The sequence below is a fragment of the Mercurialis annua genome, linkage group LG2 (assembly GCF_937616625.2).
Source record: "Mercurialis annua linkage group LG2, ddMerAnnu1.2, whole genome shotgun sequence".
Taxonomy (NCBI): Eukaryota; Viridiplantae; Streptophyta; class Magnoliopsida; order Malpighiales; family Euphorbiaceae; genus Mercurialis; species Mercurialis annua.
Window position 1 is genome coordinate 7,176,255 of NC_065571.1, and position 15,521 is coordinate 7,191,775.

Genomic DNA, 15,521 nt, shown 5'->3' on the forward strand with positions numbered 1-15,521 from the left:
TAACACGGCCACTTTGGTGACTAACATGTTATCCAATACATAGACATTTAATTTAGCAAATAATCTTTAATTATAAAATTATAAACCCTAATCTTTACTTGCTGTAAATAAGCAACTTTATTGGTTTATAGAATTTTATAACGTCTTAATATGATTAGAGCATCAAAACATGTGCAAATCAAAACTTTTAATAAATCTGAAATTTTCAGTTTGCAGCAGTTTTACAAAACACTCGTTTTGATCTGTCAAATCAATTTTGTTTCGAGAACTGGAAAAAACCCATCTAGAAAACTCAAATCAGTATTTAAAAATATATTATAGCTCCCGTAACTCATTCGGAACAAAGAGTTATGACTGTTTGAAGTCAGCTGATTTGTAGTGACGAAAACTGCGAATCTTCACTTTAAAAAATCAATTCAAACAATTACTACCAACAAGCAATTATATCAAATCACAAAATCGATTCATGTAATTTGAATAATCAAAAGTTTTAATGTGTTTAGAAATTTAAAACCCTAAACACCTATTAATGGTAGTATACGAATAAAACTTTTCATGGCGAATCAAAAGCGTTATAACTGCTCTGATACCAACTGTAAGCAAAATACTTTTAACCTAAATCAAATAATTGCAAGATCTATAACGCAATTTAATTCAGCCATATATTTACATACCTTGTTCCATGTTTTCAAACCTTAGTGGATAGATCGAAGATAATCTTTGTTGCGGAAACCTTCTTCTTCGATCAATAAACGAATTTCTCGCCTCTCTTCCTTTAACCGTTCTTGTTTTCTTGATGATTAGAAAACTGCTGTAATTTTTTTTGTATTGTACGTGTTTTTCTTTTCACTTTAAGGTGACTTTATATAAGGGAGAGGTGAAGGGATTGAAACCCTAATTCTAACCCTTAAGCCCAACAACCATCACATTGGGCCCGTACTGTTAGAATTAGCCATAAGTCACATGGGCCATAATTGGATTAATTAAATAAGTCCAACAACCTCAAGGAAGCTTCAGACGGACTGGTGTAATAAGTTGAGCTATTGAACTAATTGACATTCTACTAAATCATTTTCAACGAGAACGAGCAAACTTGTAGCCTGAGTTGCCTATAAGAGTATGATTCCTGAAAAAATTTAAGCAAAGTAAGAATAAATGATTCCTAAAGAAATTTAAGCAAAGTAGTATAGGCCTTATAAGAATAAATGATTCCTGAAGAAATTTAATGTATGATTTTTAGTTTAAATTAAATTTGTGTCTTGACTTTTAGCAAATATGCAAAACAAGTGTTTTTAGCCGTTTTTCGGTCACCGGTGCTAAAAAGATAAAAAAAATAGGTCTCATATCTGCTTAAATTTCATTGTCATATTAGTAAAAAGTAATAGTAGGGTGTAAATGACAGATTGTGGTTGCTAAGACCAACCGCATTCGAGTTAATGCTTCATTTAGCTATCTGTTTGAGGGACTTTAATTAATGAAGCATTAAAAAGAATGAAAATACAAACCACATTTAAATTGTGATGAATATGTCGTTATTTGCCTGGTCTACGATCTAAATTGTCAAAACAAACAGAGGATACTTAGTTAGCTTCAAAAAGCACCAAGAAAACCTTAATTAGAGTTAGCATGTCTGATAAACAATCCTAACTCCATTAAATATGCAATTTTTTTATCCTGAAAATTGAATACATTTATAATCCACCAAAAAAATAAACGAAAAAGAATAAAATCGCTTTAGACGCCTGTTTACTCTATATTATAATTAAAGCCGTTGAACAATGATTAACACTCTAAGCAACACACCAGAACATTGGAGCAATATTTAACCAAATTATTCACATAAAATGCAATTAATTTAAATTCAATAACACCACACCAATTGATATATGGAAATGAGGTCCTGATATATATATTTTCTATAAATGTATACTTTTTATAAAGTAAGTAAATTAATTAGTTAATATTACAAGATAATGTTACAACTTAACTATTTTCTTATACTATTTAAACTAACAATTTATATATAAGATTAAATTAATAAAAAAAAATTGAAAATATAAAAATAGATGAAATAATTTTTGAAATTATTTTCCAAATATCTGATTTGGGTAAAGTATTTACACCATTTTGGCCCATATTTTCCTTTTATCCTATATTACCTAATAAGCTAACTTATTTACAAAAAATACCTATTATATAAAGAAGTTTTATCTCATTTTAGGTTAAACTTTTTCATAGCCACCTTTTCTTTTCTCTCTCTTCTCTCTCTTCTTCTCTTCTTCTTTTTCATTTGATTTTCAATTTATCTCCTCCGATTATTTTTCCGTTCGTCTTTCCGGTCGCGCTTCCGTTCGTCTACTTCCGATGAATTTCTCGTCGTTTCCGGTCGTTTTTCCGTTTGTCCTTTCCGTTCGCGCTAGTCCGTTCGTCTTTTCCGTTCACGCTATGGATTTCTCGACTCGTTTTTAGATTTGTGTAATTTTTTAGATTTTTTTGTAATGATTTAAATATTTTGTAAATAAATTATTGTAGATCTATAATTTTTTGTTTATAAAATTCTTCTATTATTCATATAATTATTTATTTTGTCTTCTCTTATTCATAAATTTGTTTATTGCTACTGATTTTGTAAAGAAATTGTTGATTTATGGTGTAATAATTTTATAATATATTTACGTTTTAGTGTATTTTTGGTGTATTAATAGTGTATTTCTGTCGTTTTTTAATATATTTATGGTGCATTTACAGTGTTTCTGGTGTATTTGCAGTGTTTATGGTGTATTTGCAGTGTTTCATGGTTAAACCACAAAAACACTACAAAATGCCATAAATACACTACTTATACACTATATATACACTAATTTTACACTATATAAACACCATAAAAACACTACTGTTACACTATAAAAAATAAAATAAAAAATTTCAGGAAAAAAATCTATAAAAAATAAAAATTAACACTATATATACACTAAGCTTACACTATATAAAAAAATTGTCGGTCGGTTCGGTGAAAAAACCAAAAACCGAAATTGAAAATCGAAAAAGGTATTTATGAAATTAAAAAAAGATATTTTTTCGTAAATGAAAAAGTCAAAAAAAGTCAAAACTTGCAATGTAAAATTGTAAATAAAATGTCAAAACATGTATTTTGAGAAATTATCACATAATTTTTTTTTCTTTTTTATAGTTTTTTTATAATGCTTTAACTTCCACGTAAGCCTCAATTATCAGTAAAAAATAGATGAAAGAATATTTCTATAAATCTATATTATACGGATGGGGGGACAGGCAAATTTACTGAATAATCCTTTTCAGTTTACTACTAAATAAAGGTTTTATAGTCATTAACTAATTAGTTATTTAATTAATTACTATTGTAATTAAAGTTCTAATTAGAATAGGTAGCTAAATTATCTCCAATTTAGTTTTTAGTATGTAAAAAATAACTAAATTGTCTCCAAATTAGTAGGAATACCTATTTTTTAGTTTAATGAACTACAAAATTAAAATATTGTATTTGATCAATATATTATTATTTAAATTTTTATCTTATTATTTTTAAAGATAGAAATTAATAAAATTAAGTTAATTATTTAATGATGGTTATTATAAAACTAAAAGAAGAATAAATTCAGTATGGAAAATAAATTTATAACTGAATATATTATATTTACTTTTACAAAAATTCTTAACTAATTTAATAATTATAAATAAAAAATTAATATAATTATGCTAAATTTACTAATATATTCATTGAAGAGTTACGTTACGAGTCACGTGCATAGCACGTAAAGCGAAACTAGTTTAATAAAACATCATAGGCTTTTTTTTTTGTCACGAATCGAAGTTAAAGGCCTTTGGTTGGAGGGAGAAAAATAAACAGAAACTATGGATGAAAATACCTCTTAATTTTTTGACCTCATACTTCAAAAAAACCCCGATCTTATAGCCCCTTTTCAATTCTATCCTGACGTTAAAAACCGGTTAATTTTACCCTATTTTATATTTTCTCGTTTCAATTGTACCCTAATTTTTTAATTTTTCACAATTTTTTTATTTAAATGATAAAATTATTTAATTAACTAAGTTTAAAGATAAAATTAAATTTATTTCCATTCAAAAAAGTATACATAAAGTCTTTTATTTTTAAAAACTAACTAAAAACCATAATCAAATTAAAACTAATTTAATTTCTTAATTAATTTAAGTAAATCTAAATAAATTTTCAACATATACAATTAATATATGCTAGACATGGAGAACGTTTTTTAATTTTTTTCCAAACGAAAAAAACGTCAATACAATATTTCAGGATACAATTGAAACATAAAAATGCAATGGAGGATAAAATTGACCAGTTTTCAACGTCGGGATAGGATTGAAAAGGGGTTAAAAGGTCGGGGTTTTTTTTAGCCATTAGGCCTAATTTTTTTGATCTGTTTTCATGGGATAGGGAGAGCAAGCTGTCAACCTGTCTTTTTCTACCTTAATCTATTTTGTGATCAACGTGTATTAAATTTAAGGCTTAATTACTTAAAAACCACCCACCTTAAACTTTTTTTTCGTTTATACCCTGACCTAGGAAAAAGTTCATTTATACCCTGACGTATGTGTTTATGTTTCACCTCTACCCCGAGACACTAAATTAACCTCTTTTTATTTAAAAAAAAGTTTAAAATAGTCCTTCATTTAGAGAAAAATCCATTTCTAACTAATCTCTAATTAGTTTAGGTTAAAAATAAAGAACTATTTTAAACTTTTTTCTTAATGAAAAGAGGTTAATTTAGTTCCTCGGGGTAGAGATGAAACATAAATACATACGTCAGGGTATAAATGAATTTTTTCCTAGGTCAGGGTATAAACGAAAAAAAAATTCAAGGTGGGTGGTTTTTAAGTAATTAAGCCTAAATTTAATAATAGAGCACAAAATTAATGATCTACATATGCTGTTGAAACTTGAAAGGATATAATATTCAAAGCTTTGAGCATATTTTGAGATCATGGTCGATAATAATGCACTACTTAAATCAAATTACTAACTAAACAAGCAACAATATAAACAATCTGTGAAATGTCAAAAAAATATAAGAAATCTGTGAAATATCAAAAAATATAAACAATGCATTTACTAATCTCAATATATCTGCAATTTGTCGATCAACCAATAGAGTCTTATTTTCTTGAAAAAACACTTTCTTTGCCATGGAATACCAATTCTTCCCAATCCTTTGGACCTTCTTGCTCTTCATTTTTATGGTATTGATCAGAGTATGGAAGAAATCAGAAAGCAGCAACTCAGTCCCAAATCTTCCACCAGGTCCATGGAAGTTACCTATAATAGGAAGCATGCACCATTTAGCTGGCTCGCTTCCACATCGCCGCCTTAGAGACTTGGCCAACAAGTATGGACCTATTATGCATCTTCAGCTCGGTGAGCTTAGTAATATCGTCGTTTCTTCGCCTGAAATGGCTAAAGAAGTGATGAAAACACACGATATCACGTTCGCTCAAAGGCCTTTTCTCCTTTCCGCAAGTATTACAACTTATAATTTTTCAGACATTGCATTTGCACCATACGGAGATTATTGGAGACAGATGCGGAAAATTTGCACGCTCGAGCTACTAACCGCAAAACGCGTGCAGTCGTTCCGATCAATAAGGGAAGAAGAAGTATCGAAACTTATGAGATCCTTGTCTTCAGGTGCAGCAGGATCTCCAATCAACTTCAGCAAGATGTTCAATGCTGTGACCTATAGCATCATTTCAAGAGCAGCGTTTGGCAAGATATGGAAGGGAGAAGAAATTTTTATACCAATTGCAAAGCAACTAATAGAAGCAGCTGGAGGTTTTACTCTTTCTGATGTGTACCCTTCCATCAAATTACTTCACTGGATAAGCGGGATGGTGCCTAAGATTAAGAAAATTCATCAAACAGCAGATAGCATATACCAAAGCATCATTGATGATCACAGAACTAAAAGGGCAGAAGCGAAATCAGATGCTTACGATGAAGAAGATTTCGTAGATGTCCTTCTTAATTGTCAGGAACAAGGAGACCTCGATATCCCTATAACAGACGATAATATAAAAGGAGTTCTTGTGGTCAGTACATCTATCCCTTCATCTTTGATAAGATAATGCTATAGTTGATTCTATTTGTAAGTACTAATATTCTGGTCTTAATAAAGTTCAGAATCCTGTCAAATTGGATTATAAAACGCGTGTACTAATTTTCACAATGTCGTACTTCAGGACACTTTCATTGCTGGTAGCGAGACATCAGCTACGACAGTAGAATGGGCAATGTCCGAGCTGCTGAAAAATCCAACAGTAATGGAAAAGGCACAAGAAGAGGTGAGGAGGGTCTTTGCAACAGAAGGAACTGTTCGTGAAGAACGACTCCACGAACTCAACTACTTAAAGTCGGTCATCAAGGAAACTCTACGACTACACTCTCCTCTCCCATTATTGCTTCCAAGAGAATGCAGAGAAAGCTGTGTGATTAATGGTTATGACATTCCAGTCAAATCCAAGGTCATTGTAAATGTGTGGGCGATTGGAAGGGATCCCAATTACTGGCCGGAAGCTGACAAATTCAATCCAGAGAGATTTCGTGATAGTTCCATTGACTATAAGGGGACAGATTTTGAACTTCTCCCATTTGGTGCAGGAAGAAGGACCTGTCCAGGAATATTGTTCGGCATATCTAATGTCGAGTTTCCACTTGCACAGTTGCTATACCATTTTGACTGGGAACTGCCCTCGGGAGTGAATCCAGAAGCTCTCGACATGGATGAAGTTTTTGGAGCCGTAGTGAAGAGGAAAAACGATCTCTGCTTAATTCCTACGCCATACATTCCTCCGCTTGCGAAGTAAAAACGTCAAGGAAATGAGCACATTGGAGATTTATAAATTTGGTCAATTGCTATGGCAACATTTGCATAATTGTTCATGTTCATTTATGTTACTGTCCAAATACTGTTTGTGTAAATGTGAAGAGCTTTTAAGGTTGATTTGTCTGTTATGCTTGGGTTCTTATATTCCTGTTCTGTTTCAGTGAACAGAGTTAATTCTAGTTCGAGCTAAAACAATGTTTGTCAATTTGCAATGAAATTAAGCCTTTTAAGCATTCATATGGACTGAACACAGCAATGGTCTCATCAGCATATAAAGTTTCAACTGTACAGAGATTTCAATCCCATTCAAGAACAATTTACAGCTTTTAACCAAAAACATGCCAAAAGACTAGTCTCTTAAAAAAAAAAAAACAATCCAGATTCCCTTTTTATCAACTAAATGCATTAAATATTTATATGGAGATAACATTTTTCACATTATCATTTTAAATAAATTATAGAGTTAAATAATCGGAATGTACAAAAATTTGGTTCTTTTGTCAAAATACTGTAAGACTCTGTTTTTTGACATTTTATATAAAGTTAAGAGGGTAAAATGATCCTTTGTTCTAAGTCTATCGGTTTCTTTAGCTAAATGTTACCTGATAAAAAATATTTATTTTTCAGTTATAGCCGGTTCAAAACCAAAATAATAAAATATTTATTCTACTATTGTCATTTTCTAACAAGTCCATAACGAATTTATAATTATCCTATTAACAGAATAATTATACAACGCAAGAGATGTGTCACGTCATTCGTGAAACAAACCAATGAGGCGTTTGTCATGTGAATATTTAATGATTAAAAAAATAAGTAATAAATAAAAAATTTATATCGCAAAGTCTTATTGGTTTGTTGTAATAATGACGTGGCACATCCGTTATATGGGATAAACACTCCTATTAACAATAATAATCGTACCAACTTGTTTTGATTATTTTTTAGCAAAGGATCAATTCACCCTGAAATCGGCACGACGTATTAAAAAGTCATTGTAGGAAAACCGTATAGAAAAATCCAATTTTTGGCAAACCGTTCCCCTCTGACGAAAAAAGAGAGTGAGTTACTATTAAAAATATTAACTTTAATTAAACTTAATTAACTCTAATTAATCTTTGTTTTTTTAGCGATTTTAAAATTGGAAAGCATTAAGTTATTCTTTCAATTTCTATTTAGTATAACTAATTGAGCCAAATGAGAGCAAACTTTCACGTCCGACTATGAAGGGGAGAGATCTTAATTAACTCGAATTAATTTAATTAAAATCCTAATTAAATTCTAATTAACACCTTAATTAAAAACATAATTAACTCTAAATAAACACTAATGAACCTAATTATCCTCAAATAAACTCTAATTAGCCTAATCCACCCTTTTTTTTATTCCCTTCTTCTTCTACTGCCGCCGCCGCTGCTGCACACCAAATCAACCACCGAGTCTACATCCCATTTAACTATGTGTGTTTGAATGCAAAATGATTCAAGATTACTTTCAGCTTACCAAGTAAAAGCACGACCCTGGAGCGGTAAGTCAATTAGATTGTTGAATAATATACCAAAAGTGTACTGTTGAAATATTTTTGAGATTGCATCTTGTCATTGTAAGATTTCTTGGTTAATTAAGAAATTATGGATTGAGATTTCCTCAAGTTCATTTTAAACTTGAAAAGATTATGTTCACGATTTATACGGTTTATTGTAAGATGAATGATGTAGATCAAAAAAATAATATTTTAATTTAATCAATAATGAACAGTGTATATCGTAAACATGACCCCCTCAAGTTCAAATAAATTTGAGGAAATTCCAATTAAGAAATTATTCCCAATAATGTGTCTTGGGTTATTTTTTATTTGTCGGTTAGATGAAAAAATTAATTTTTAAATGTATAGGTTAAATGTCTCTATTCAGAATTAATTTATAAATTTTAATATGTTAGTCAATAATTGAGTTTTAGGATCTAATATAAGAATTATTTGTCAAATAGATTATTTTGAAAAGTATTTATTACTTTTTACGCAATTTTCCATAATTTTCCACTCTACACTAGAGAGATTTTTAGGTAGACTCAGTCCACCACGTCATCTGTGGACTAACCTATAACATAATGACACGTCATTAAAATAATGACAATCTTGTAAATTCGTCTATTACTTATTTACACATTTGGATAGTAATATTATAAGATTGCCATCATTTTAATGACGTGTCAATATGTGATAGGGTTAGTTCACGAATGACGTGGTGGACTGAGTCTACCTAAGAATTTCTCCTCTACACTAATAACAAAAATATTTATAAAAATATTCTATTTATGTATAGAAGATTTATCTTATTTTAGATAAAATTTTAATATAGTCACTCTTTTTTTTACCGCTCGTCTCTTCCGGTCGCTTTTCCGTTCGTCTCTTCTGTTCGCTTTTTTTATTGGCGCTTCCGTTTGTTTATTTTCGGTGGATTTTTTATCTTTTACAGTCGCTTTTCTGTTCCAACATGTGATTATTGATTTATAAATTTTTTATAGTTTGATTAGTTTATTTAATTGCGTTTTGTGGTGTTAAGATTTATTAATTGTGATGCCACCATACATGACCGGCCAAAATACATAGTTTATTGAGAAGTGATTGGACTTCTCTTAGGAATAATTGGGCTTTTTACTCAAATAACCAACATTCAAGTTTGATTTACTTTTATACTGACTCATGTTTGACATTTTAAAACTACCATACAAAAAAGAATTTATTACTTTTATACCATTCATATAAATAAACCCTAATAGCACAAACCCTCATAAACAAGATTATTTTCTCTCTCCTCAGATTTCTCTCTCCTTTCTCTCTCAACTCACCTTTTGTTTTTTGCATCAATCCGCCTCCGTCGTTCCATTTTCGTCGTTCCGCCTCCGCCGTTTTGCCTCTGTCGTCCCGCCTTCGTCTCGCCGTTAGCTTTCTTTTATCGTTTTGATTTCAGATCTGAAATTTTTTGTTCTTTCTTTTATTTTCAGATCTGTAATTTGTTTATTTATTATTGTTTTTTCACCATTAAACATGTATAAAGAGTATCTTTAAAAAATTTAATACTCTTTTCATGTTATGTAGAATAATTTTGTGATTATATAGAATAAAATTCTGTTATTTCTGCGTTTTTTTGTGTTTCTGCGTTTTTTTATTCTGCAAAACGATTTCTTGATGATGATTGATTGCTGAATTATTGTAATGTTACAGTGTTGTTGATTTTATGTTGATATTATGTTGATATCAACTGATTTTTTTATATTTTAATATTGAAAAATAAGATAATATTGTCTGTGAAATCAACTAAAAAAATTAAATTAAATTAAATTGAGACTAGAAAATGATATGATAGCATCAAGGAAAAGACACATAATGATGTTGAATTATTGTAATATTACAGTGTTGATTTTCGGTTGATATTTTGTTGATTTTATCATCGTTGAAGAAGACAATAATGATGTTAAATTATTATAATGTTACAATGTTGATGTTATGTTGATATTGTGTTGATATTTACTTGATTTAATATTAACGAAAAAGAACACATTGTATATGAAATAAAATAAAAAATTGATATCAAATTGAAAAAATGTTAAAAAAAATAAAAATTAGTGCAAAAAAAGATTGAAAAATTTAAATTACTGAATATTACATATGTTGATTTCATGTTAATATTAAAACATCAGCAGTAAAAAAAAGTCAAAATCCAAAAAAAATCAAAAAAATTGAAAAAAATTGAAATTAAAATATGTAATAAATATTAAGTGCAGGAATATAATGGTGAAAAAAATAATTAAAAATGATGGAAGAAAATGATGGAAAATGTGAATTAATATAAAAAGTAAAGTTTTTTCAAAAAGTAGTATAAAAGAAAAGAAAGCTGGTATGAAATGTAAAGATTTAAAAGGGATGGTGAAAAAGTAAATGTTGGAGAAAAAACAGTATTTCATATAAAAAGCCCGGAATAATTAGCTACTTGCACATGTGTATTATTTGAAGGAAAAAAATGCACATTTTCATCAGGCAACGTACTAGCTAGAGGTGGCAACATATGCATTTTTTTTAATAGCGAAGACTCTAATACTTTGTTAAAAAATAATTTTTTTCAGGAGTTATAATATAGGTTTAAAGATTTTTTTTTTTGTTTTGGAAGGGGCCATAGCTCCATCTGGCAGGGGAGGATCCAGGGGGTCGAGGAGGGTCGAACACCGGAAAAAAATTTAAAAAATACAATTTTTTGTCTACGGACGGTTATAACCGCCCCTAGAGGTGATATGGGCGGTTTTTCCTATAGGGGCGGTTATAACCGCTCCTACAAGCGATGGTTATCAATTTTATACTGTTTTTACTCTTGTTTTATTTCTCTAAATGGCCGAACTCGGAAATTTCGACCCTCCTAACTTGGACTTCTGGTTCCGTCCCTGCTGTCTGGTCTTGATGACAGTCCGCCATTGACATAAAGAATTATATATTAAAAAAAACTGACATATGAATAATCATGTTATTCGATTTTTTTATCATGTAAGAAAAACATTACTTGAAAAGAATGAGTAATCTTTTATTGTAACAAAAATAAAAGCTCGACCCTGGAGCGGTAAGTCAATTAGATTGTTGAATAATATACTAATGAGTATCCTTGAAATATTTTTGAGATTGTATCTTGTCATTGTAAGATTTCTTGATCAACTAAGAAATTATGGATTGGGATTCCCTCAAATTCATTTTAAATTTGAGAAGATTATGTTCGCGAACTATACAGTTCATTGTAAGATGAATAATGTAGATAAAAAAGGTATAATTTTAATCAAATCAATCTACACCGTTCATTTTATAATGATCGGTGTAGATCGTGAACATTGACCCCTCAAGTTCAAATAAATTTGAGGAAATCCCATTTAAGAAATTATTCCCAATACTGTGTCTTGGGTTATTTTTTATTTGTCGGTTAGATGAAAAAATTAATTTTTAAATTTATAGGTTAAATGTCTCTATTCAGAATTAATTTTATAAAGTTTAATATTTTAGTCAATAATTGAGTTATAGGATTTAATATAAGGGTTATTTGTCAAATATACTATTTTGAAAAGTATTTATTACTTTTTACATAATTTTCCATAATTTCACACTGTACACTAATAATAAAAATATTTATAAAAATATCCTATTTATATATAGAAGATTTATCTTATTTTAGATGAAATTTTTATATACAGTCAACCCTCTAATAATTAATATTCAATAAATTAAATTCTAATAATTAATCAAATTTGAAGGAATCAAATTCAATATTACGTCTTATAAAGTATTCAATAAATTAATAATTCTAATAATTAATAAATTTTCAGTCCATCATGTACATTAATTATAAGAGGGTCGACTGTAGTCACACTTTTTTTTTTCAAAATTTTCTCTTTTTTTCTTCTTCTTTACCACTCGTCTCTTTCGGTCGCTTTTCCGTTTGTCTTTTCTGTTCGCTTTTTCATTAGCGCTTCCGTTTGTTTATTTTCGGTGGATTTTTCGTCTCGGTCCCTTTTCCGTTCCAACATGTGATTTTGATTAGTTTATTTAATTGCATTTTGTCGTTTTTAGATTTGTTAATTGTGATGCCACCATACATGACCGGCCAAAATACATAGTTTATTGAGAAGTGACTAGACTTCTCTTAGGAATAATTAGCTAATTGCACATGCGTATTATTTGAAGGAAACAAAATGCACATTTTCATCAGGCAACGTACTAGCTAGAGGTGGCAACATATGCATTTTTTTAATAGCCAAGACTCTAATACTTTGTTTAAAATTAATTTTTTTAAGGAGTTATAATATAGGTTTAAAGATTTTTTTTTGTTTTGGAAGGGGCCATAGCTCCGTCTGGCAGGGGAGTATCCAGGGGGGTCGAGGAGGGTCGGACACCGGAAAAATTTAAAAAAAATACAATTTTTCGTCTACGGGCGGTTATAACCGCCCCTAAAAACCGCCCCTAAAAGTGATAGGGGCGGTTTTTTTCCTGTAACTGCCCCTACAAGTGATGGTTATCAATTTTATACTATTTTTACTGTTGTTTTATTTTTCTAAATGGCCGAACTCGAAAATTTCGACCCTCCTGACTTCGACTCCTGATTCCGCCCCTGCCGTCTGGTCTTGATGACAGTCCGCCGTTGACATAAAGAATTATATATTAAAAAAACTGGCATATGATGTTATTCGATTTTTTTACAATGTAAGAAAAACATAACTTGAAAAGAATGAGTAACCTTTTATTGTAACAAAAATAAAAGTTGAATTATCAAAATATAACGTTGATTGCCGAAATATTAAAAAAAAAAAAAAATTGTAGCGTAGCTGCCTTTGTCTTTTTGTACCTTAAATCTATTTTTTTATGATAATCGTGTATTAAACTATATAAACCTTTTAACGTCTACTGTCTGTTGAAAGGATTATATAATTTAAGGCTTTTGGCATATATTGAGATCATGATCATATATACACTTGTTAAATTGAATCAAATGACTAACCCAACAAGCAAAAATTATACACAAGTTGATTGAGTACTATAGCACACAAGCTAACTTCAAAACATCTCTGCAATTTGTCTTACTTTCTCGAAAAATAACTTTTTTTTTCCATGGAATACCAATTCTCTTTCTTCCCAGTCCTTTTGACCTTCTTCCTCTTTATGTTTATGGTATTCAGAATATGGAAGAAATCAAAAACCAGCCACTCAATTCCAAATCTTCCACCAGGTCCAAGGAAGCTACCTTTAATAGGAAGCATGCACCATTTAGTTGGCTCTCTACCCCATCGCCGCCTTAGAGACTTGGCCAACAAGTATGGACCTCTTATGCATCTTCAGCTCGGTGAGCTTAGTAATATCGTCGTTTCTTCGCCGGAAATGGCTAAACAAGTGATGAAAACACAAGATATCATCTTTGCTCAAAGGCCTAGTTTTCTTGCTGCAAGTTTTGTAAGTTATAATTATAGAGACATCGTGTTTGCGCCATACGGTGACTATTGGAGACAGATGCGAAAAATTTGCACGCTCGAGCTACTAACCGCAAAACGCGTGCAGTCGTTCAGATCAATCAGAGAAGAAGAAGTATCCAAACTTATAAGATCATTGTCTTCAGATGCAACGGGATCACCAATCAACTTTAGCAAGATGTTCAATGCTGTGACCTACAGCATCATTTCAAGAGCAGCATTTGGTAAGATATGGAAGGGAGAAGAAATTTTCATACCAACTGCAAAGCAAATGTTAGAAGCATGTGGAGGTTTTACTCTCGGCGATGTGTATCCTTCCATCAAATTCCTCCACTGGTTGAGCGGAACGGTGCCTAGGCTTACGAAAATGCATCAACAAATGGATAAAATTTGCCAGAATATCATTGATGATCACAGAGCTAAAAGGGATGAAGCAAAATCACATGCTTATGATGAAGAAGATTTTGCAGATGTCCTTCTCAACTGTCAGGAGCAAGGAGACCTGGACATCCCTATAACAGACGACAATATAAAAGCAGTCCTTGTGGTTAGTACTAACAACCAAATTACTTTTATATATACATGGGAACTAACTTTGCACAATATTTCTTATTTCAGGACACTTTTGTTGCTGGTAGTGAGACATCATCCACAACAGTAGAATGGGTGATGTCCGAGCTTCTAAAAAATCCTAGAGTGATGGAAAAGGCGCAACACGAGGTGAGAAGAGTCTTTGGAAGAGAAGGTAAAATGGACGAAGCCCGTATCCAGGAACTCAACTACCTGAAGTTGGTAATCAAAGAAACACTAAGATTACACCCTCCTCTTCCATTAGTACTCCCAAGAGAATGCATGAAGAGCTGTGTGATTAACGGTTACGACATTCCGGTTAAATCCAAAGTCATTGTGAATGTATGGGCGATTGCAAGAGATCCCAATTACTGGAAAGAAGCTGAGAGATTCTATCCAGAAAGATTTGAGGATTGCTCAATCGATTTCAAGGGAAATGACTTTGAACTTCTTCCATTTGGTGCTGGAAGAAGGATTTGTCCAGGAATGTTGTTTGGTATGAGCAATGTTGAGTTTCCACTTGCTCAGTTGCTTTACCATTTTGATTGGAAGTTACCTGATGGAGTGAAACCGGAAACTCTCGACATGGATGAAGATTTCGGAGCTGTAGTGAAGAGGAAAAACAATCTCTGCTTAATCCCTACGCCTTATATTCCTCCACTTGCCAAGTAAAATCTCAAGGAAATTAGTAAGATTGGAGTTTTAGATATTCGGTCGATTGATAAGGCCACATTTGTATAATTATTTGTGTTCATTTATGTTACTAAGGCATTGACCTTACTGTCTAAATAGTGTTTGTCGGAATGTGATGAGCTTTTAAGGTTGATTTTCCGTTCTGCTACGTACATTGAGTTCTTGAATGCCTGTTATGTTTCAGTAAACAGAGTTACTTCTAGCTGAAAAAATCTTTCTTCCTTGATGTTTAGTCTCACTCCTATAATCTGAACCACTTACCACACTAAGCCAGATTTTTTTTTTTTTTGAATGAGAAGATAGGCCAAAGCCAAACAAACTAAGAAGATCTACACATACGAGGGAGCGAGACCCCCATAATGT

The 15,521-nt window shown here is 31.0% G+C and overlaps 2 protein-coding genes across 2 annotated transcripts; both read left to right on the top strand.

Moving 5' to 3' along the window:
- The first annotated feature begins 5,077 nt into the window (after window positions 1–5,077).
- LOC130014684 (premnaspirodiene oxygenase-like) lies at window positions 5,078–7,136 on the top strand. Its single transcript, XM_050362104.2, has 2 exons — window positions 5,078–6,105; window positions 6,256–7,136. Exons 1-2 carry the CDS (start codon window positions 5,206–5,208, stop codon window positions 6,877–6,879), a joined length of 1,524 nt encoding a protein of 507 aa, XP_050218061.2. The 5' UTR covers window positions 5,078–5,205; the 3' UTR covers window positions 6,880–7,136.
- A 6,263-nt stretch (window positions 7,137–13,399) lies between these two features.
- Window positions 13,400–15,291, top strand: LOC130014687 (desmethyl-deoxy-podophyllotoxin synthase-like). Its single transcript, XM_050362101.2, has 2 exons — window positions 13,400–14,442; window positions 14,514–15,291. Exons 1-2 carry the CDS (start codon window positions 13,540–13,542, stop codon window positions 15,135–15,137), a joined length of 1,527 nt encoding a protein of 508 aa, XP_050218058.2. The 5' UTR covers window positions 13,400–13,539; the 3' UTR covers window positions 15,138–15,291.
- The last annotated feature ends 230 nt before the right edge of the window (window positions 15,292–15,521 follow it).

Coding starts and splice junctions, on each gene's coding strand:
- LOC130014687 (XM_050362101.2), top strand. CDS start 13,540: ATGGAATACCAATTCTCTTTCTTCCCAGTCCTTTTGACCTTCTTCCTC. Junction 14,443..14,513: donor ATATAAAAGCAGTCCTTGTG/GTTAGTACTAAC, acceptor TTCTTATTTCAG/GACACTTTTGTTGCTGGTAG.
- LOC130014684 (XM_050362104.2), top strand. CDS start 5,206: ATGGAATACCAATTCTTCCCAATCCTTTGGACCTTCTTGCTCTTCATT. Junction 6,106..6,255: donor ATATAAAAGGAGTTCTTGTG/GTCAGTACATCT, acceptor GTCGTACTTCAG/GACACTTTCATTGCTGGTAG.